At 37.7% G+C, this 24,771-nt stretch overlaps 1 protein-coding gene across 3 annotated transcripts in view; it reads right to left on the bottom strand.

Annotated features, from left to right (window-relative positions):
* LOC145786767 (SH3 and multiple ankyrin repeat domains protein 3-like) overlaps positions 1-24,771 on the bottom strand; it is a 49,950-nt gene that overhangs the window by 8,770 nt on the left and 16,409 nt on the right. For all 3 annotated transcript variants that reach the window (XM_082598502.1, XM_082598503.1, XM_082598504.1), the window contains exons 11-20: positions 24,616-24,685; positions 23,737-23,837; positions 21,465-21,529; positions 18,622-18,722; positions 13,830-13,958; positions 8,426-8,554; positions 6,713-6,758; positions 5,677-5,846; positions 3,282-3,406; positions 2,781-2,892 (exon numbers count right to left, since the gene is read on the bottom strand). In XM_082598502.1, the coding sequence (XP_082454628.1) occupies positions 2,781-2,892; positions 3,282-3,406; positions 5,677-5,846; positions 6,713-6,758; positions 8,426-8,554; positions 13,830-13,958; positions 18,622-18,722; positions 21,465-21,529; positions 23,737-23,837; positions 24,616-24,685 (1,048 nt within the window). The remainder of the gene's footprint in view (positions 1-2,780; positions 2,893-3,281; positions 3,407-5,676; positions 5,847-6,712; positions 6,759-8,425; positions 8,555-13,829; positions 13,959-18,621; positions 18,723-21,464; positions 21,530-23,736; positions 23,838-24,615; positions 24,686-24,771) is intronic.

Genomic DNA, 24,771 nt, shown 5'->3' with positions numbered 1-24,771 from the left:
TGTCTCGCAAATTTAGTTTTGTATGTTATTCGCTTTGAAGATGCGCATTGTTATGAAGCCCGAAACGTTAGTAAAGCAATAAATCAACTTGTATGTTTCTGCTTTTACTTTCGCATTCATTAGAAAAATGTTGCAACTACTGCTACAAAAAGCGAAACATTCTATCGAGCAATTTCCATTTAAAAGTTAAATAATAAGCTTCATCGAGTTTTGTTTTTTGACGTGTGGGTTTTATGGAGCATTTCTACACTGGTTCGATCCATTCCAAATGATCGGCTACTTGCACGCATGGCAGGTTGAAGGTATAAAATAGTTATACAATGATTTAGAAATAATGAACATGCAAGTTCAAATTTTCACGTGCGGCGCAGCCAAGCAAAATAAAAACGCACACAGCTTCTTTAGCCCAAAGATAACCATGAGCAGTAATCCTTTTTTGAATTTGCAAGATTAGTTCACAGTTACTCGGTTTTTCGTTTAACCTTGATGGAGTGGATTTCTTATTTTGGGTATCGGTTAAAAAACATTACATTGAAAAACTATATCATGTGATCAGAAAATAACATGTACACATTTGTGGCATACTAAGCTTCGTAAAACCAGCCAAGTCACAGAAGCCAAGCACCAGTCCTGTCATGTGGAAGAACTTTAATAAAATAGCAGAAGAGCTAGCCATGTGCCACAATTAAAGCTACACTGAAATGGTGCATTGTTGTGCGAATTTGCTTGATGTTAGAGCAACGTAAAAGTACAGTCTTGGGCATTGATTGTTTGCCTCGAAATATCAAATTGTTGTTTCAAAAACGTAAGCCACTTTTGTAAAACGATACGTGCGTAAACCTATACGTGCGTAAACGCAAAACGATACGTGCGTAAACGCCGCAGAAAATTTTTAACCAAAGGTTATGAGAAAGCAAATAAATAGCAGAACTTCTTATTGACGCAAAAGTTGTTATTTTCTTTTGTTCAAAGAAAATTAAAAAAAATGATCAACGCAAAATCATAATTAAGTTTGAAAACTACCCCCAGCCAGCAAAACCAGAACTTGCAGACAGCAAATCATTCTTTTTAAAATAATTCAACGTCTTTAGACGTTGAATCAATGTAAAAAACTAGTTTGCTGTTTGGTTTTCTTACACTGGCTGGGTTGAGAAAGTGACACGCCACTGTTACAGAGAAAACGCGAAGAATCGATTCACGCTAACCTTCATATCGACCAGATAAGCCTACCCTATTGTTCGGTTCAACTGCCTGATAAAACAACTCAGTCTTAAAATTGTATTCAATAGTTAGCCTTAACATTGGTATCTACTTAATTGGTATCGAACTCAATTTTTAGCATCATTTTGATGCTGCTGGTACTAAAAAAGAACACAAGTCTCTTAGGCTTGCGAAAGATATACCGCAATACAAATAAACCTGTGAAAATCTGCACCATGTTGAAAACTCGCGCTTCAAGACTTTTAAGTTTTTGAATTAATTTTTTTGTTAAAAAATTCATCTAAAAGTTTCTATTGGTCGTACAGTTCCATCATATTGTAATGAATTAGCAGCTTACGTCACAATCTTTGTCTAACTAACGCAAGACTATCCTGAAGCTACAAAAACAGTGTTATCGTGATTTGAAAAAACTGTCCTCCTTTTGAACTTAGAACGCATGAATGTCAAATGGATGCAACTGCGTTGCTATTCCTGCTGCCAAACTCTAAACAATATTTTTCTCACTGGTGTTGGTGACAAAACGGGCTTTTCGTACTCCACAAACTAAGAAAAAAATCTGCATTTTTAGTCATCTCATGAAATCAGCATTTAAACTTGCAGTCACAATAACATAAGATAAAGCTTGCATCTCATACTGCAAACTGCTTTCTTCTTTCTTGAAAAACTGTCCTGTTCGTAGGCTCATACACTGAGACATTGCAGACGAGCTGGGGAAGAATGAAATCGCCCGTAGCGACAGGTCTATCTGTCTGGGATTTCCATGCGTCGGATGTACGCTGATTCAACGTCATGCAAAGAAAAATTAACGCAAAAGTACTCATGTTTACTTAATAACATCAAACCACCAAGGCTGACGCATTAGCCGACAATGCGCAAATACGCTTCACCTAGGTCAGGAACCGCAAGACATTGAATTATCTTTTGATATTTTAAACTAACTTGTTGATCCTGTTCTGTAGACGTTACCTCGCATTTGTGAATGAACTTCCTTAGTGAATTGAAACTTTGTCACAACAGAAAAAGTTAAACGCAGAGCGAAATCTAGTGAGATTTTCGAGACTTTGTTGCTTTTATTGCGCTTGGGATAGCTAGAACAATATTTGCTTACGATTTTAAATCTATTAAGTGTCAAAATACCGCGAATCAACATAAAATTAACCGGTAAATGGCGCATCAACAAAAAGAGAAAGCGATGAGATCGACTGGTATTTTCTTTTTTGTTCTGAGGCTGTTGTGTTAGTGTTTTTTTTAGGTTTGTGATGATAGGCTAGAAAAGTCAAAACTTGAGGTTGATCCCGCCCATTATGTTAAATCAACGTAAAATAAACAAAACAAAAAATTAGTTGAAATAAAGGCAGGTGGAAACAATAAGCACACACAAGTCGCCAACAAAGCAGCTGGAACAAAAAGTTTGTTAGAATGAACAAAAAAACACATGATATTTCATGTTAATAGCAGTTTACAAGGCTACACAAGCCTATGAAACTGCGGATGGATGGCGCATTCACAAAAATCAGCATGCAAATAACATTGAAACAGCGAGCAAGAAAGATCCTCACCTTTTGGCCTTTCAACAACACTAACCACATGTAAACGGATCGGGTCTCTGATTCGTCGAATAACCTCTACAGTCTGTCGGTGACCCATGCATGTTACATCCGTAGAGTTGATCTGATTATCAAAATTTGTTTACGAAGTTATTCAGGAGTAAACAACTAACTATGCGCTACCATTCGTGATGACTGATTCCGCTGGCTGCATAGCTTGGATAAAACATTTCCGTCAGCGAGACGTCTCTTTGCTGGTTCCTGCATAGGAACGACAACAAATTCTATCGCTTGGATGCCGCAACGGAACAATGCGGAAAACTGCGGAAAACTGCGCATGCGCGAAAATTAAAACAAAAACTTACCTTAACATTGCTGGTTCTATTTCAGAACTGTTCAGTTGGCATAATATTTCTTTAAATGAACATATTTCTGACATGAAGTTGTAGAACTCCTCAGCGAATAAAAGTCGTGTTAAAAAGTCAGGTATCTTTTTTAATCAACATCAATTACCTTCAGGACATAGTCGCCAGAACGAAGCCCAACACGGTAGGCATTGCTTCCAACTTCCACTGATTCAAGATACTGTAGGCCTGGATGGCGAGCGGTAGCAGAGAAAGTCTCAATAGGTCCATCAGCTGCAAGAAAATACAATTAAGAATCAAAAAACGTAGACAAGCTGCACTGGTCGAATTCTTTATCCAACAGCTTTTTCAGGAACTATTTGTGATGCGGTGAAGAAGCCACCTTCGCCACTTAAAAACGTAGATCGGTTGAAATGAATGTTTAAAAGGACGGCATCAAAAAGTATAAAATCAAGACCTTTGCCCCATGCTCAAAACAAAACATCGATGCCACTGCACATGGTTTGTTTAAACAGCATGTTACAGCTTGAATTTTTGATAAACTGGAAAACTATTTTCATAGTTTTTGCGCTAAGTTCAGAGGTCTTGTACAGTATGTTGTTCAATGTTCATAGGAAGTTAAAAGTTTACAATTAAGACTTTAAGATAGTCGTTGCAGTTGAAGTTAAAATTGGCATAAAATGTGAATTCGACTGTGCAGTGTACACTGTACTGTACACTCAATGTAACTTTGTGCTGCTATCAGTGCTCCACAATGTGCACAGTGTCAGCCGCAGCCATTTTTGGGTTCATTATTTTGGTTGTGAGTCCAAATTAGACCAGTGACGTCAGTGGCGTGTTGATGGCACTTCAACACAGCATTACAGTATGGTCTTTTTTGCCAACAACTAAATAAGATCGATAAAAAAAATAGCCCTTTTAAACCTGATACTGGAATATACTTCACATGCAACGTACAAAAGTAATTTAAGCAAACCTGAATTTTCAAGTGTGTGCCTGGAAGCTATCGACGGCATTTCAACAAAAGGCAGAATGGAAGTTGATCGCATTAATTTCGTATTTGCAGCGATAAAGTACAAGTCTCAAGAAACCACAGCAAACAGCCCACTAAGAGTAAGACCATGTATGGCCCAAGACGGTTGATTTATGTTTCTTTAACTGACAGGGCTATATTAATATGAGCTTTAGAGTGGCAAGGCACGTTTATAGTTAGCTACAATTTTTCATCATTTTTAGGTTGTTTACATGTAAAAAGACATAAAAAATGTCATTTTTTGGATCAGAACAAGAGAAGTGCTCGTACACAGTGAAAAGCTGTTTAAAGAGCAACGACCTCGGCTTATGTTGAAATAATAATCTTTGGCCTCAAGCAATAACTGAGCCACAAATCTGAAGATCACAATTCTTTCACTTACATAGTTTGCATCTGTTGCAACACAGACGACAAACCAACCGTTTTTTACATTGATTCAACGTCTGCAGAATCAATGTAAAAACGGTTGATTTGCTGTCTGAAAATGAGCATAAGAATGATTTTTCAAAGGAAGATTTAGATTTCAAAAAACATTTCAATATTACCTGTGTCTTTTATTTTCCATGACAGGGTTATGCAAAACCGACTTTCAGCTTCTTTACCTCGGGTTTAGTTTATTGTTCGTACAAGAAAGCGCGCTTGACAATTTTACAATAATATTATTATCATTGCAAAACATGTCGCCTGATGTTTCTGATACAACGAAAAACTGGTCAGCGAAAAGTGACAAGACAAACCAGTTCAAAATTTGAAAGAAGAAAGTTTTTTATTTTGGATTCAAATGCGAGTTGAACTTGAACTTATCCAACTGCAATTAGCGCGTATTTGCTGCCACCATGCGGGTAAAAGTATTTTATTTCGGAATCGTAGAAAATTTACCCAAATCAAACAGAGAAAGGGTCCAGCACACATGTTGGTGGACAACACAACTTCAAAGCGGCCCTTGCGACATTTTATCTATCATTTAGATTCCTACGTGCTGCAGACGTTAAATCAATGTAAAATTGACGGATTTTTCTGTCTTGGTAGGTCTCCAGCAAAATGTCAACAAACCGGTAACGGAAGCTTTGGAACACGTTTTGAGACATTTTGAGATAAGATACCACAAGACACTCCATCAATCATGGAATTGTGAAAGCAAAGGCATTTCTTCAGTGTATTTTTTGTTATTTTTCAATGTTGTATCGAAAACTTGACCAAACGAAATGGTTTTCACAAAATATAAGTAAAATAAGTAAAATAAGGCACTGTCTTTCATAAAAGTGCAAACAATCGTTAAAAATATAGGAACAGATCATATAACTTAAGTTATTATGACCCTGCAACACGCACGCGACTTGTCATCGAGAGTTTAAGATAAAACTATTAACCTTTCTCCAGCTACAGTGGTCTGGTGATGCTAAAGTTCACACATGATGGAAGAGTGTGAAAACAAACCAACACAAGTTGACCATTGCAAGTCATTTTATAATGGAACACAACAATGGAGACATGAAAATCCAGTGCTTACATTTCGCCCCCCTGAGCACGAAGCCGTATCCGTCTGTTCCCTTGGAGATTGTGACGTCACGATGACGATGGAAGACGTCAGGATGAGAAGTAGCCTGCAAGGAGACCTCTCCAACTTCGTTTATCATCGTTTCCGGCGTTAAGGTCACCCTTGAACTTTCATTGTCGTCACTGAAATATGAAGACAACGATGATGATGCAATTGCGACGTGAAACAATGCTAAAACAATGAGGCAAAACACGCTGAAGACAACTCACAGTGGACAAACCTCGCATAGATGAAACAAAATAACAAATTGCCATCCGCATTTTATTGAATGCTGTTAGGTGTTTCCATAAACGTTTTCATGATCTTACTCATGAGAAACTGTGCGAATCACACCACAAGCTGTATTCACAACATGTCGAGTGTCAGAAAGAGAAACTCTTCAAGATTTCTTGTATTTAAAGTTTTATAATAATTTTTGCAGAAAGTTTTGAGAAACCTTGGGCTGCGTGTTCCAGAAGAGAGCTAAAGGATGCCAAATATTTCCCATATTTGACCACAAAATGGTTCGCCTCAATTATATGTTGCTGCTTCTCCCAGGCAGTAAATCAGACCTTTTTATACATATGTTGAATCAATGTGAAAATAGGAACGATCTGCTTGCTGCGTGGGAATGCAGAACACGTTTATATTCCGCAACATAATATTTGTTGAAGAGAAGTCTACTATTGCTGTTGGCAATAATTTGTTCAAAGCTTAAAATTTCTCGAAAAAATGTTTCTGCTAGTTTTGGAGTTTAATTTTGTCCGTTGATTTCCAAAGCAACTTCAGCTAACATTTTGATCGATCTAAGGATGTGTGTGAGCACAACGCTCAAATTGCAAGTGATTTGTTTGAACCGGAAACACGTCATAGCTGAAAAAGCTATTTCTGCAATTAGCATGCTTGTTTGTTTGAAGGAGAACGCATAGACATATAAGATAGTACAGTTCTGCCGAAAACATCAAAAATTTGAGAGTTCAACAATGGTACAAAGCAAAATGTGAATTACCTTTTCAGAGAAAGAACGTCACTGTTTTTGTCGCTTTCTTTATCTCCTGCAATAAAGGTAGAATAACTATTATGACACATTTTCAGCGCAATATATTACTTAGTGTCTTATAAGAACATATTGGAGGTACAAAATTGCAACACTCAAAGGATAAATAAACAACAACATGGGCACCTATTTTTCAGAAAACTGTGTTTAAATTCAATGTAGGCTAAACTGTACATCAGTTGTAAACAAAGGCACATTTTATGAAACATAACTATCAAACTCCAGCTATTTTGCCATTTTAGCTGAACGAACGTTTCATGTCAGGTGGTCAGTTTTTCAATGACAAAGTAAGCCCACGTGGTTTCATCTTTTCCGCACAACAAATGACATTGAAACAATGCAAAAAAAAGGACCGATTTGCTGACTGGATGGTCACTCTCTTGCCAACTCCGCCAGCACCCAGCTTCAACTCTTCCATTAAGAATGGAATCTCATTTGGCAAGGCAAAACTTATTCAGTGATATGAGGACATAAAGGGTTGTAGATCACGAAGATACCTCGACACACAGCGCAAGGTTAAAAAATCTTCAGCAACATATGTCGAGCGGTTTCTCGTGCAGATAACTACCGGTATGTGCATTTCGTTAAGTAGCTAAAGCAGATGATATTGGTAATTGAAGACCTGAGTTGAAGAACTAAGACTTTTGAGAGGAAGTAAGTTATAGTTCTTTTAACGTTCAATCTTTTATTTCTATGCAAACACCAGCGTGTGTTATAGCAAAATTAAGCCGTTTTTAATTTAGATTTTGCGCGGGACAGGTATTGACCATCATACAACATATTTTTGGTGCTAACTCACTTTCCACAAAAGGTGACTAAACTAGATCTACAACTCAGGTCTTCAATTGCTTTTCTTTTTAAAAATCTGTACATTTCAGAGGGGAATGCATCGTTATCAATTTAAACGTTAACATGAAAAGCATAAAATTATAGAGATACTAATATCATGAGCTTTGCAGTTGCAAGCAGTGTGAGCAAGGGGTAATTATTTGATTTCAATCATGGCTACCTGTTTGAGTGAATCAAATAATAGTATCCACGGTTGTGTAATCTGTCAAAAAGCTTCCTGGTTGGAATGAAAATTACAGCAAATCTTGCCATTAAAATTTTAAGCAAGCTATCAAAAAGACGGCAATCGCAATTTGTGCCAGACAAACGTCAGCATGTAGTCGTCTGCAACCTTTCAAAACGTGAAAGCTATTAAAGGAAACAGAAAAATAAAACAGGTCTCGTTGAGGTAATTGAAACTCTAGACCTTTCCACCTGATGCTTTTTTCAATTGTTTGTACCAACGGAAACATGATACCAACAGTTTACTCAAACCGGGACACAGTCAAGAATATTCAACTGAAGATATTTTTATGGTAAACAGCTTTTGGGAATCTTCGAGAAACTTTATAATATTCAGTTAACAGCGTTAGTGTCGTCGTCTGCATTGCCGAGTGATGAGAGTCCTGAAACGACGTTCGAAAGGGTACCGGTTCAACACCGCTCAATAGCATTCGGCTGTACCTTTGGGCAAGACACTTAAAGGCATGCCTGAAGGAGTGAAGGTGGTCACGAAGATTGGCTTCCTTGCCTGCCCGTTCACTTAATCCAAATGTTCAATCACCGGACGTAAGTCTGGATATGACAAACAAAAAACAGCGTTATTCTATTACTTACCGTTAGAATAACTTTGTTGGTTTCTAAGCTTGACAGCTTGAATACAACGCAGTGGAATATATCCCAAACTTTGTCCGACGCTGCCTTTGCAAAATCCCTCGGGCACCTCACTCTTATCTAGTGATGTAACTGAATATACAAACGATAGAGATAAGACAAGGTTACTTAGAAGAGTTTGCTGCAGAAGAAAACGTTATCGACTTCAGGGTTGCCATTTTTATAAAAAATGATCTGCAGTTGTTGAATCAACGTAAAAAGGAAATACTTTGCTGGCTTGGTTCTTTTGGAGTTATACATTGTAAAATGCCATTTTCAAATGATACAATCGATTGAATTATGAGAGCCTATTGATATTTCATCAACTCAACCAGCAAATACGTCTGTTCTTGCATTTGATTCACGATTGCAAACGTTGAAACGATGTCAAAATCATAAATTCTTTCGTTGGAAAACTTCTGGCGTTCTTGAGAAAGGTCACACATCTTTAATTGAACTCGAATTTTTGGGACAAAAAAAAACACTCCAAATTCACGTGAAAGATAAAAACTCTTTGATTTTGGAATCGTCGATGAAAGGCCAACGGTGAGATTCCGGTTGAAACCAGTTCAAGCATGAAATGACAATGTGTTCAGTTGACCATAATTATAGCTTTCTTTGGAGCAAAAGGGTTTTGCTTCCCTGCCACGCCAACTACGGTGTATTCGTTCAACACATGGTGAAATGACCACCACAAAAGTTAACAAGTTTTCTAAAGTTGAAATGAATTGAGTAAAGTATTGTGCAGATGCGACGACCGCCCTAATTTAATTTGATATATTAAAAAAAGCTCAGTAACATGTATTGACCTTTGTTTTTTTTTAACATTGTTTTGACAATGATAGCTAATGCAATTACTTGCTATGAATTTTTACTCGATACTGATTGCTGTATAAATGTTGAGCACTGTTAACTTCAAAAAATGGGTTTACAGAAACATTTAATTATTTTAAATAAAGTAAACAATATCACACCAAATCAGAAGAATCGGATTCTTCTGATTTGGTGTGATATTGTTTGCTTTATTTAAAATGTTTTGTCACACCGTGCATCCCAGTGGATCATCAGTTGAATTATAGGAAAATTTGATGAAAAGTTTAGGTACGAAGCTTTGTTTTGGAATTTAATTATTTGTTAACAATTTAAATACTGCGATGATGGTCCTTCGCACGCAAGATGCGTCAACGTTTCATTTTCAACCTCACCAAAAAATTCAAAAGACTCGCAACCATCCACTCAAGATAACACGACCCCTGGCCGCCTTTTAATCTTCTAGCCTCCCTAAAAAGCAGTGCTACTGACGTTCACTCGTCCTTCATATTACTACAACACACTCGAGATGGTGATCAAGGCTACGTTCTCGCTAGTGAAAAGTGAGCGGTTGACGCAAAGCTTTCCATGCTGTTGAACAATAACTAGGCTTAGAGGGGATAGCAGACATCTGTGTCAATTTCCCATAAACTTGATACTATCATATTTCCAAAATCTATCCTTTCTGAGGCGGTCAACTGTTATCCTGTATGTTCAGGCAACAAAACGAAGCATATTGGATAGCTCTCGCTGCCAACGTTTGAAAGTCAAGTTGTGCACTACTGAAAAGAATCTCATTACAAAACCGACAATGGCAAACCTGAACAGTCGCTTGTTGGCTTATGGCTGCGCGTATACTTAGCAGTGATTATAGGTCATGAATTATGTATGAAACACACGCGGCCTAGAAAACGACGCAATGCAGGAATTAGAACCCAATTCAGAAAGACTACCAATCCCTTGTGGTATGAGCGTCACACAAAACCGAACAAAGTCTGATACAAAGTGCAAGTGGTTTTGTTCTCACCACAATGCGACTATTGTCAATGTTTTATCAATGTTCGATCAACAATAAATCTCAATCATTTGAAAGTGTTATCTTTCACACGGAACGAATAATTTCATCGAAAGTCCAGTTAGCAAAGCTTGTCAACTTTACATCGTTTTAACGTCGCCATGCATCAAAACGATGTATACGTCGGTCAGGAATAAAGTAAGCTAAAATATTGTTGATAATTAATTTTAGTGACAAGCATGTAATCCAAACCAGCACATATGACCGCACAGCAGTTAAGTCTCAAGAAATTTATTTCTATCAAAATAACTTGGTGAGTTGCGGCGTCAAATGATGCAAACTCCTGTGAGTTGCTTCAAGTTAAGCGTGCCCAGAGTGGCTGTGAAACACTGGCGCAGTTAACATGTTTTACAGTAAGCACTTGGTGATCTATACTAAGCTACAATACGTGCAACACTCCAGTGCTATACTGCAAATAAAAAAGGCAAAAATAAGCATAACCGAACCTTAGCAGAGACACAAAACAAATTTATTAACGATACACCTCTTCAGTCTTCACACTCGCGCGAGAAAACGATAACTTTCTGCGACTGCACGTAGACTCGACTGGTAGCATACGTAAAAGGCGGAGCACCTCTGACTTTGAAAATTAACACATCTGCGTTTACAAGATATACTGTACGCACTGCACTACCCTTGAGCAAGAGCACCACACAACGCTTTTTTGAACGTGACAAGCCCTCGGCAGCGCACACACTGAGATACATCTTGAAGCCAGTGCTGAGCGCAGCCACAAATACAGGCAGATCGAGGACAACGACCTGGGACTTGGAATTTATTGACGTTAAATTCAACTTCACAACTGACTAATGAAACAAAGATGAACAATGTGGTTTGAGTTCAAAGAAGCAAGTTTTGTCTGTCGATTTAGTTTCACTTTAAAGTTACAGTAACCGAAGTTAACAAAAGATCAACAAACAACGTTACGAAACGTACGAGCAATGAAAAACAGATTTCTTCCGTTTGAAATAATTTTTCTTTTCGTTTGCTTAAGCGGGAAATCGTTCCTATTTTGAACAGAAAATGTGAAATTGCTAAACCACAATAAACAATCCACACCGTTGAGTTGTGTTCCACAAAGGCGAACAAAAAGGGTAGAAGCGAACACAGCATTAACAGAGTTTTTGAATGAATGATGTTATTTATGAAATTCCATTCATCATGTGCTATGAATAGCTGAATATGAACAGGTTTAGCATCTCAAAAATATACAAATCACCCTGCTTCAAAACGACTCTGGGAAAGCTAACAAAGTAACCGGTGAAAGTGGCACACAGAATAAGTCAATAACAAAAACTAACAATAAATTCGTCAAACAGAAGTATTAATAGTGATTTTTTTCACAAACCGACGTAAAAAATGACTTTCTTTCCTGTAGAATGCTTCCTGTCACTTTCACAACAGCGGGCTTCCCTAGCACATTTGCTGAATCTGAAATTTTACTAAGCTGAGTACTAACTTGAGCGAACAACAAGATATACTGTAATTCTTTTCAAGTAAGACTCTGATAGTCTCCCACTGCCCCACCTTAGTCATTGCAACATTTGCTCAGATTAAGTTATCAGTTATCAGACATTCTTCAACCTGTCACTGTGTAAACATAAAGAGTCTACAGTTGGTAATTCATTTTACAATCGTTTACGATTTAAGATTTGCTGTTCAAAGAAAAAGAAACATCCAACAGTTATGTTTCCAATCGAACAACTTGTCTAATGGCTAGCCTGCAATAACGAAGCAATATCGCAATGTAATGCTGACAAATAGCATGCCTGCCTGAAAACAAAACAGTCACGACCGACAACGGTTTTAAATAAAGCTTTTAAAAACAGCATGGGTCTTTTTGTGTTTCTCAAAAATCGTGCTGCTTAAAGAGCACGCAATGGATTCTTGGAACACTAGTCCTTTATGATAAAGACTACAACAAGAACATATACGACTGTGTTATCACTCAGCCGCCCTAGTTTGCCATAGGAAAAGCAAAAAGGATATTTCTCGAGCCTGCTGTTCAATGCTCTTCTAGTATCGTAGCTGCATTAACATACTGCAAGAAACAAATAGGGCTCAACACATTTCCTGTATGTGTTTTGGCCTTTCACGTCAAATGCAAGTAATCAAAAAAGGAACTCTTGCGTTGTCCAATTATAACGACCTGAAGAAAGGACGGTTGCTACGGCGTGCTAATTTGCGTCAAATAAACGTCATAGTACATTATAATCTCCAAAAGCAAGAAAGCACAGGCTGCATTGCTGAATTCCAACATAAGCACTAGCCTCTGAATGTGACAAATGACAATCAGAAATATTCAAAACCAAGCTGGCAAGTTTGCCATCGTTTAGACGTCTATCTTACGTTGAAACAATCAAAAAGGGTAACTTTGATACGCAGAGACGCTCACGTTTTGTTATTTATCTTATTTTGACAATTCACTCAATTGTTTGGACATTCGTGACGTCACGTCTTCCTTTTCAAGACGTGCAAACAAATCTTGATGAAACAGTATAGTTTGAAGAAAGTTTGACAGAAAATAGATCCTACAACGTCAAATTCAATCTGCTAACGATCCATTTTTTCTGCAAGCTCCCACAAGCAACAGCACTTGTAAATGCAAAAATTTTTGACTCGATTTTTGTTAGCTTGTGATGTGCAGCTACATCGTGTAGAAAGGCTTTGTAGGAATTGAAGTCATTTTACATAAAATGCATAAAAACCTTTTTGTTTACAGACCACAGTATATTGAGAAAGAACATCAACTTAACAAAGAAAAAGCAAGTAAATAGTTGTGACTTGTCAATGCAGCTGGTTCGAAACGTTAGTTTGATGTATACTATACATGTAATATATTCATAAAATGAAGACGTCTGACGATTTTAAGTTTGGCTGCATTGTTCATTCTTTTGTTGGTTCAGCCAAGTACATTTCCACACGAAGACTCGCATTCCTTTGAACAATAGCATCCCAGCTGGAATTTGCTCAATAAATTGCGCCATTGTGTGTTTGCCCGAATAGTACAACCACGGATAATGAGGATTCCAATTGTCCACGAACAAATAATATAGCAAGCTTGTAGCTACAAGTATGTGAAGTTCAAATGCAAAAAAGCAAAGCCGTGTGAATTGTTGTACAGAATAGGCCATTTCTGATGTATTTAAAAATGGGTTTTGCTTGAAGTATACGCATATATGTGGAGGCAAAAAACGTCTTTCATACCTACAGTACAACTAGTACAGTACCTACAGTACAATTACTCACAAGGGAAAAAAAAACCTTTTAGCTTGTGATGTGGTGTGAAAACAAAAGTTGCAATGTACCAAAGAGGCTTTGAGAAACCAACTTTTAGTTTAATAAGCATTTGTTGAGGAAGCTAAACGACTATGGCAAAAGCTATAAATAAACTAAACTCACAAACTTGTTACTTCTTTTTCATTAGTATTTCCTCAAAAACTTAGAAAAAAATGTGAAAAAGTGTCAAATTAACTCAATTACCTGTCACAGTTTCTCCTATTTTAACGCTGATTTGATCCGAAGCAGTGGCTCGGTGGTCCTGGCACACGACGTACACAACACCGCCATCGCAGCTGGATAAAGAGATTTTCTCGCTGTCAACTGGATCATCTGCAATGAGAAGTGCTCACTAGTGAAGAAGCGGTTAACTAGGCAAAGTGTTTCTACTTGTAAGTCTGGGAGCCTACGACAGAAGATTTCACCCCATAAGGTACAAAAGGTTTGACCCCTTGAAGTTACTGGGGTCAACCATGTCACTCACAAAAAGTATGGAAGATTGACCGCACCGGGTGGATCTGGACCCTAGAGCCCCCTAAAAAGCCCAAAAAGGGGGTTAATTTCACCCCATAAGGTACATGGACCAAACTTGGTGAAAACGAAGTTCTATGTCAGGACATCACAAAAATATCAAATCTAACAATATTTTCGAGTGGAAAGGTGATGTAAGACTCCCCCCAAAGTGACCCCCCAGGGGGTTAATTTCACCCCATAAGGTACATGGACCAAAGTTGGTCAAAACGAAGTCTTATGTCAGGACATCACAAAAATATCAAATCTAACAATATTTTCGGGTGGAAAGGTGATGTAAGATGCCTTCAAAGTGACTTCCCTTAATGTGACCCCCTCGGAAGGTTTATTCCACCCCATAAGGTACATGGACCAAACTTGGTCAAAATGAAGTCTTATGTCAGGACATCACAAAAATATCAAATCTAACAATATTTTCGGGTGGAAAGGTGGTGTAAGATGACTTCAAAGTGACTTTCCTTAATGTGACCCCCTCGGAAGGTGTATTTCACCCCATAAAGTACATGGACCAAACTTGGTCAAAACTAAAAACAGAAAGTACACAAGAAGCATATAGGCTACAGTAGCCAGAAAATTGATCCAAGATCTTGATACCACCACTAAATGTGGACTTAATCGAACAACTGACTATCCAAATCAAAACGTTTCGAAATGAATCATTTGGAACGTTAATTTAGGCAGTAATGAACATTTTCCAGCTGCTACAATAAATAACCTAATAAACCCAATGCAGTAAATTTTTATTTAATGCCATTTGCTTCATGTCTCCAATCAGTTATCGTAACTGTTCATTCATAAACAGAGATTGTTCGTGTAAATGTAAACGGTCGTTTCTTTATTCTTCATTGTCACTGCTGTCGCTTTCACTTTCTTCATCTTATTCTTCAGATTCATACAATTCTCCTGTTATATACAGAGATAAAGCAAGCTGTCTGCGATGTACCAGCCCCAAGCAATGTGGTTATCCGCACGTCTGACACTGACTGTCTTGTAATTGGCTTAGGTTGCCATGGAACTTTTGATCCTTCATTAAAGATATGGATAGAAGCTGGCTTGCAAAGCAATAACACGCAGCGGTACATCAACATCAACCAGCTGCATAGGCCTACCGCACTTGGAGTGACGATTTGCAAGTGTTTACCTGCATATCATGCCTTTACAGATTCTGATTACACCTCGTCATTTAGCAGGAAAGGGAAAGTGCGGCCGCTGAAATTACTCCAAGGAAACCACGAAGCGCAGGCAGCTTTTAGCCAACTCGGACACGACAAAGAAATTAGTGAAGACACTATCATCGCCATAGAGAACTTTGTGTGTAACATGTACAAAAACAAGAAAATTAATTATGTCAACGAAGTCCGTTTACAAATGTTTTTAGACGGCTACAAACCCAAAAAAGAAAATGAAAGGATATCATGCATACCAGAAGCTACTGTAGATAGTAGTACTCTACCACTTTGTTTACGAGTACTTCTCCAGAAGACAAGGCGCACACATCTCATCACAAGATGGTGGTTATCTTCAACTAGAAGTGAACAAGCAGCAACGTTGCTGCTAGAGTATGGCTGGAAAGAAGAAGGAGGTTCTTATAAAGTGGTGTGGTTTGAAGGTAAAGGTATAAAGCATCTTTAGATGTCTCTGCGTGGAATCTGATCTCATCCAGGAAAGTCAAGAAGAAGGTAAACAGCATTGGATGTCGCTTGGGTTACCCTTTATAAATATAAAACTTTTTCCTGGTCTATCAGTCGTTTACTTTCTTACTGTAAACATTAGCCAATAACTGGCTGTAAAGTTTCGTTTTAGGAACCTATAACCAATAGTTTCTGCAATCTTGAGAAAAATGCCTGGGTGCACTAAATAACAAATAAATGTTGAACTTTTTCCAGTTAATAGTAAGTTGCAATGTTGCATTATTCGAAGAAAAATAGACGTCTGTAAAAGATAATAAAATTACTATTGTATGTTACGCATATCTGTAGTGCATAATAGCAATTGTTTCGTACAGTCTTTATTTCTCTGTATATAACAGGAGAATTGTATGAATCTGAAGAATAAGACGAAGAAAGTAAAAGCGACACCAGTGATTGATTGATTGATTGAATCTTTATCCTCGGACTGGGAAAGCTTCTTGCAGAGCTTAATCCTGGCAGTTTCGCATACTTGTAGAGGCTTTGAATCACTGGCGCAGGCCCGGTCACCGAGATTGACAGAGTGAAGTTTCCGATTGTTGAAGGCTTGTTGTCGGGGAATTATTCCATCCATTAGATGCCGCTGAATGGAGAGCAGCCCTTAACGTGCGTTGCTCAAGCGCACACCCCGAGAGTCGAACCAGCGCCGCTATTGATCTTGAAGCTTCTTCGTTCCAGAAGTGACGCGCTAACCAATTGAGTTACCGTTTACATTTACACAAACAATCTCTGTTTATGAATGAACAGTTACAATAACTGATTGGAGACATGAAGCAAATGGCATTAAACAAAAATTTACTACATTGGGTTTATTGGGTTATTTATTGTAGCAGCTGGAAAATGTTCATTACTGCCTAAATTAACGTTCCAAATGATTCATTTCGAAACGTTTTGATTTGGATAGTCAGTTGTTCGATTAAGTCCACATTTAGTGGTGGTATCAAGATCTTGGATCAATTTTCTGGCTACTGTAGCCTATATGCTTCTTACGTACTTTCTGTTTTTGGTGTTACAAAGCCATGTATTGTCATGTCCTGTTGCCTTTTTTCGATTGACTTAATATGATTTATACAAAAACTTTTTGTAAAGTAGGCTATAGTTCCATTTCATGCATCATGGGACAGCTTGTGAATGTATTTCATCAAAACCTATATAAAAATATTTTTAAATTTAATCCATTCGTACTATCCTGGCATAGCACTTTCGTTACACCAAGGTTGGTTCGAGAAAGGGATGAAGTAAATTAAACTATAGGAGGAGATTCACTTTTGGGTAGGTCTTTTATCACCTTTCCAACTGAGAGTATTGTTAGATTTGATATTTTGTGGTGCCCTAGAAGACTTCGTTTTGACCACGTTTGGTCCATGTACTCTATGGTGAAATAAACCCTCTGGGGGTCACTTTGATGACATCTTACATCACCTTTCCACCCGAAAATATTGTTAGATTTGATATTTTTGTGATGTCCTGACATAAGACTTCGTTTTGACCAAGTTTGGTCCATGTACTTTACGGGGTGAAATACACCTTCCGAGGGGGTCACATTAAGGAAAGTCACTTTGAAGTCATCTTACACCACCTTTCCACCCGAAAATATTGTTAGATTTGATATTTTTGTGATGTCCTGACATAAGACTTCATTTTGACCAAGTTTGGTCCATGTACCTTATGGGGTGGAATAAACCTTCCGAGGGGGTCACATTAAGGGAAGTCACTTTGAAGGCATCTTACATCACCTTTCCACCCGAAAATATTGTTAGATTTGATATTTTTGTGATGTCCTGACATAAGACTTCATTTTGACCAAGTTTGGTCCATGTACCTTATGGGGTGGAATAAACCTTCCGAGGGGGTCACATTAAGGGAAGTCACTTTGAAGGCATCTTACATCACCTTTCCACCCGAAAATATTGTTAGATTTGATATTTTTGTGATGTCCTGACATAAGACTTCGTTTTGACCAACTTTGGTCCATGTACCTTATGGGGTGAAATTAACCCCCTGGGGGGTCACTTTGGGGGGAGTCTTACATCACCTTTCCACTCGAAAATATTGTTAGATTTGATATTTTTGTGATGTCCTGACATAGAACTTCGTTTTCACCAAGTTTGGTCCATGTACCTTATGGGGTGAAATTAACCCCCTTTTTGGGCTTTTTAGGGGGCTCTAGGGTCCAGATCCACCCGGTGCGGTCAATCTTCCATACTTTTTGTGAGTGACATGGTTGACCCCAGTAACTTCAAGGGCTCAAACCTTTTGTACCTTATGGGGTGAAATCTTCTGTCGTAGGCTCTCGGTCTATTGTCAAAAGTGTACGAGATATCTGTATAAAGCAGCTTGGGCTTGGAGTTTTGTCCTTTTAAGCGATTTTATTAGATGTTTTCATGAAACAAAAGCAATCTGGTTGCTTAAAAGTTCATGTCATTAAGTAGAATAGATTATTTTAAGCATTTTTTTAATTTTACGGAAACTTTGACATTGCTAGTTTCTGGCAAACAAAGTTGCTCCTGAAAATTTTAAACGGTTTAAATAGCATAATCTTGGAAGAATAGTAAAATGCAATGGTATCGGCAAGCATTTTCTTTGAAGCAAAATGGAGAGAGGTTAGGATAAAAAAAACCTGAACAAGACATTGGCAACTTTGTCGTTTTATTAAATTGCGAAAATGGCTTTATGAGCTCCTCAGAGACAATAGTGGAAGATAAGGTTTTTGCTAACAGGTCATTAACACATTGTTTCCAACAGCTCGCATTTCTAAAAGGGCAATAATTTCTTACTTTTGTTCTCCATGTTGAGAGGCTGGTATATTTCCTGTATGTTCGGATAAGCAGGCTTGTCGTGACGCAGAACAGTTGTGCTGGCTTGGTGTTTCTTTAACCTGTCACACACGAATAAAAACGTTCTGATGATACCAGGTTGGTGAATCTTGAAAGAATGCGTTGTTTCCAATACAGCATAAACTTCCAGGACAATGACATTCATTCGTTGATTAATTATGAGAGATGACACAGAAATAAATTAATAAAACTTCATTCCACGAATATTTCATCAGTATAATATATTATTGTGTTCTATTTGAATAAGCTGAAGATGCTATCACTATAGCGAAATCGATTCTTAATAAATTACACTAAGAGGTTAGATTGTTGTGCAAATGCCAGCATTTGATGAATGCAAAGTAGTGGTACCATCAGTAAAATAATACTAAACAAACTAAAAGAGCTTCATTTCACCTCTCATCTACAAAAAAATAGGCAAACTTAAAAAAAGCTGCAGAAATTGGACATTTCGCCATGCAGTATTACGACCATTGACACAGTAAGCAATCTTGATGAAATCACGTACCAGGAACTAGCTAGTCATGGTGATGTATCCCCAGACATAAAAGTTTGTTAATGTGAAGTATTCAATTGTATTTTGTTTCATTAAAACATTACTGGCAATAAAGAACTCTTATCACTGCCAACAACTAAGCATTGTACAATGTACATATTTAGATAAAACGAGTATTAAAACTGCTAAGAAAACAACAATACAAATCACAAACAGAACTACCACAAATATGTATGAACCAAAGCGCTATGATTTGGGTACCCACAGTTAAGAGTGCATGGATCGGCAAAAATGGGTAATTGGGGGAAAAAATTGACATAAAATGACACGTAAATATTAGTTCATCTTCAAATAAGAAATGAATGAAAAACGGAACAAGCAGCTACAATTCGGTTTCTTGGTATATGTTGCAGCTTAAGCTATTCTTGAAAATGGACAAAAAATGAAGTGTTACCCCACCAATCCATCATCATCTCATGAAAGTAAACAAAAACGCCTCAGTGTCTAAACACAGAGTGATTCACTTCGTGAGCTCGTTGCTCTCGTCTGCAGACGTTGAATGAATGTAAAAAAAACGGTTGATTTGTTGTCTGGGTAATTATTCTCGAATGCAAATAGTCAATCTAACGTTGTTTTGAGACGTCGTTTTGGTGTTGCAGCAGGTGCGAAGTTTTCCGATCATCACATTTTACATGAGCGCACCCAGTTGTCAAATCAGTCCTTTTTTTACACTGATTCGACGTCTGCAAACGTTAGATCAATAAAAAAGACTGTTTGGCATGTGCGTAGTATTTTTTGAAAATGCAAATTATTAAATCATAAGAACTACTGAAGGAATAAGCGGATATCGATTTGTGTGCAAATATCTGCTGAATAATGGATGCTTTGACGATTTTAAAAGCAAGGACTTGTAGTGAGGTAAGTATCTTTCCATCAGATTAACGTCACTTGACGTTGAATCGGTGTAAAAATGGAAATAATAAAAGTAGACTGTCTAAATCTTGTCAGACTGAGTTAACCCAAACCGCGTTTTTAGCTTTGAAGTGAAGAACGTACCAAATTATCGAATAATCACGTTTGTTTTCAAACTGAGTTTTTTAAAGAAATCATAATCGCTTTTGCAAAACACGACTATTCTCTTTCATTCATTCTTAAAGATAAATATTGTTTGTCTGCTTTTATCGATTTAAATACAGCTTTTAATCATTACGGCAATAAAATTGCTATAATAAACTGAAACGCGTGCAAATATTGCATGGTCTCTTCAAACTTTGACTTTCTCAGACTTTAGCATCTTTTCAATAATCTCTTTAAACTTGTACAGAAATAAATCAGACAGTGAACAAACAATCCAGACAACAAAATCTGTGATTTTTACATTAATTCAACGTCTGCAGACGTTGATCAATGTAAAAATGACGGATTTTACTGTCTGGGAATGAATAACATTCCTAGACAACGCCTCTTGTTGCAGCATATAAGACTACAGTACAGATACTTGTTCTCGTAATGCTGTAATATTCCCAAACCTATCCTTTGCTAAGCTTTGATTCTGCCTGGGATACTATTCCAAACACAATATTGAGCGTCTGAGCGACAGAAAAAGCTTTACGAGGCATCCGTATGAACAATCGACGACATCGTTTTTTTCATGCCAACAAAAACAATTAAGAATCGTAATCCTTAAGTTGTATCTTTCCGTTACATAGCAGTAGGAACCACGCCAATACGGACAATGAGACAAGCAACAAAAGAAAACCGATATCGCTGTCACCAAAAACAAAGGGATTGCTTCACTATTGTGGAATTTAGGGTTGCCGGGTTCGCTGGATAACAGGGATGGGAGAGGTGTGTTATTTCAAATCGATTCTTTTTTACAGCGTCTAGTTTGCGTGGAATAACGGAAGTTTTGAAGTTTAAAACAGGTCTGCCAACATCAAAGAAAGAGGCCCTTGCTTTGACGCAGTAGCGCCATCAAACGATTGTTGGCATATCAAAATAGCAACATGGCGCTGCTGCCTTGAGGAACCTGGTCAAAAATAACACAAAAGACAGATACAATTGAAAATTGTTGGAAAAACATTTCAATATGTTGTTTCGATGATTTCTGACAAGAAAGTTGGCGCACATTTAAAGTTGCTATGAATTCAAGGTTATTAAAGCACCAAAACCGATCAAAAGCAAGTGGGAATCGCTATAGCGGGGAAAAAACACTCAAAAATATTCCAGCTTATGAAGACGATTAGTACTTTGTTGATAGAAATCGATTGGTCAGATGTGAACTTACTTTGCGTTGTTTTGGCGTTTGTCCTTTGAAAAAGGATTCTTCCTCAACGAAAATCCGGGATTTGCCTGAAGAAAAATAAAACAATATTAACAAACAGTTATCAACCACAATGAGATTAATGTTTGGCTATAGTGTACAAGGTAGGAAAACTGTTGGATTTTGTATCTTTTGTTTTTACGTGCAAAGCAACATATTGCGCCTACGCATGCGCATAAGATCAACTTTCACGATGATGAACTTTAAGGCAGAAGCAACGTTCGGTGAAATGTTGTAACGTTTGCAAGCTTGGCTCCAAATTTCACACATTTCCGAACTATTTCGCTGGGTTTTATTGTTAAGCCAAAAAATTATTTCAAGATACGAGATTTCTTTCCGTCCGGTGCTGCCAAATGCACGCCCAGAGAGCAAAATCCGTCATTTTTACATTGATTCAACGTCTGCAGGCGCTGAATCGATGTAAAAATGGCGGATTTTGCTGTATGGGTGGCTGACTTGACAGAAGTTCATACATCTTTTATTTCTGATTTTCTCAGAACTTGTTGAAATGAAAACTACAATTTTCATGTAGAATTCGTGAAAATAGATTTTAGGTTATGTTCACTTTAAGATTTGTATCACATAAACACATAAAACGAATGCGGCATACAAAAACCAGGATACAGATTTTATTAAACTGTAATAACTTTCAAGTACTATAGTTACGAAGTTGTCAAAAGAACTTAAAATACACAATAAGTCAGCTTCTTCAATCAGTCAAAGTCATACAATAGCATAGCCGGTTCGCTAAGAAAACCTTATTCATCTGTTTGGGTAAGAATCTGAAGACTTGAAACTTCTTAAAATTCCAAGTGTCCACTTAAATCCTTTAGTAAAGCACAGGTCGGCTTACTCAACTTTAAATTGTAACTACTCGACTACAACTAAAGCATGGTTGTATTGCTTGCTCGAACAGTTGCATCTATGCGGTAGTTGTTCTGAAAAATGAATATTGCGTTGCCCAGAGAGCATAAATCCGTCATTTTTACGTTGATTCAACGTCTGCAGACGTTGAATCAATGTAAAAATGACGGATTTTGCTGTTTGGGGTATTCCTGCCTGCACTCACGAGTCACGACTTGTCATGATATTTTGAGCTTATAAGTTACTTTTAACGTTCACAATTTACAACGTTTACTAAACCTCAGGCGAAATCTTCATCTTCGCTTTCTGGACGTACTCTGCTCATTGCATGCACAACTGACGACACTTGAAGCAAGAATGTATTCGTTTTATCGGAAAGACGATATGATCACAAAGCAGCGAACAATCAGAAGGAGTTTACAGGAATGCGGTTTGTGCTTGCCAGCTATACATCGTCACTCATGCATTGTTTTGCCTTATAGGAATCTGGTAATCCAAATCATTCCAACACATGACAAAGGCCTCACCTGTACTTGTGCCCGCACTGTGCCATTGTACTTGCAACTTGAATATCAGCCTATCCTAGTCTCGGAACTAAGTGATGGCTCGCTCTTAATTCGAAAGCTTTTCGTTAGTTTAACGTGGAAAGATGGTGTTGAAAACCATGATGAATAACTAAAGTGAAAGATATAAAGCAGAGTTCAGCAGAAAATGATCATGAAGATTTTCTCGCTTTGTGGGCGTAGTCGTTCTAACTGCCATCTTATCTCAATGTGCACAAACTTGTACTTTGAAAGCAAGAGTGATCCATCAGTGGTGCATGCATCTTTGATTCAAAAAAGATTTTAGAACGCACAGAATACGTCAAAACAACGCAAAATGGTGAACATTTGCATTTGTGGGTCGCGTGCAAGAAGAAAACAAAAATATCGGAAGATTGTCACTCCTTTCAAGGAATGAGCAGTTACTTCCTTTGCGTGAAACTTGAAAGAAGCCGTGAAGCCGAATTTGTTTAAAGAAACTTTAAAACTTTTACCAAAGAGCAACAAAGTAGTCTCCTCAAATAGAAGAGACAGTTTTGTAGGATGGCTTCTACGCATTAGAAAACAGTGAGGCTGAGCACTCATCAGAGGCAGAGGTCGAAACTTTGTGGCATGAATTGGTGGTGTGACACTGATGGGCCTGCCTCATGTGCGAAACACGTGTCTATCGCTGACCATTCTTGCTACAAATGATTGCTGAAAAAGGTTCCAGTAAGTATCGACAATTTGCAAGCTGCCAGATCTCGACTACCGAGGATTGGTGCGGAAGACATTCCATCTTGCTTTTTTGCATACGTTTGTGAACGATAACAAACGTTCTTAGTTCTTACCTTCGTCATAGAAGCGGCAGTGACTGTGTGACGTCGACAATCGTTGTTTGACGTCATGTCGCCCTGGTCTGCGTCGAATTGATGCATCCACAAAGCGATTTCTACGTTGAGGCAAAGCGTTAGCATGTACAATGTACATTGTAATGCGGAACTATTTATTTCAAACAAACGACAAAGTTTCTGAGCTGTTATGAATAGGAAAATGAGATCTAACATTCCTTGTTCGTAAAACCGTCTTTTTAACATTGAGACAACGATTGCAAACGTTAAATTAATGTAAAAATGATAGATTTTGATAGAGCATCCTATAAACAAACACAACCTTAAAATCAATTCCTGGGGCCAGCCCAATGATGAAATGTCATTGTGATCAAGCTGGGATTAGAAGCACCAGATTTAAATCGCCCAACAGATGTTCTAAAAGCATTACAAACTGCCCAAACAAGTCTATTGTCAAGCCAACACTGAAACCTGTGTTTTATCAATCAATAATGATCTCAGGCTTTCAAGTATTGTCTTCTTAAACTAAACAGGGTTTCAAAACTGCTGCTTTGATCAAGAAAAATGAGGAAAGGTATAATCAAAAAAAAATAATTTGTTGACTCAAACGCAACCAACTGGCGTTCCGTTGTGGAAATTAATCAATGAAATTGACAGCTTTTACTGTCAGGCAGTGCAATTCAGTATAAACTAATGATTACCTTTGAAAACCAATTAAGAAAATGATTGTAAAAACACAAATGGTGCTGACGCGCAAGCATTTCCCCCCAGACATCGAATCAACCATTTTTTACATTGATTCAACGTATGCAGACGTTGAATCAATGCAAAAACGGTTGATTTGTTGCCTGGGTCGCTTCTAAACAGAACAACACCAACCTTGCTCGTTGAGATTAGGGAATTCTTTGATGACGTTGGCAAGATTCGCGTTTCGTGCCACTATGGCAACCTATAGTTAATTAGGGTTGATTAGTTTTATATTGATAGAAGTAGCGTTTCAGATGACAAAAGTTAGTTTAATTAGACTTAAAACCG

The sequence above is a fragment of the Aplidium turbinatum genome, chromosome 17 (assembly GCF_918807975.1).
Source record: "Aplidium turbinatum chromosome 17, kaAplTurb1.1, whole genome shotgun sequence".
Lineage (NCBI taxonomy): Eukaryota > Metazoa > Chordata > Ascidiacea > Aplousobranchia > Polyclinidae > Aplidium > Aplidium turbinatum.
The sequence above is the reverse complement of the archived record's forward strand: the minus strand, read 5'-3'. Positions and strand labels throughout refer to the sequence as shown.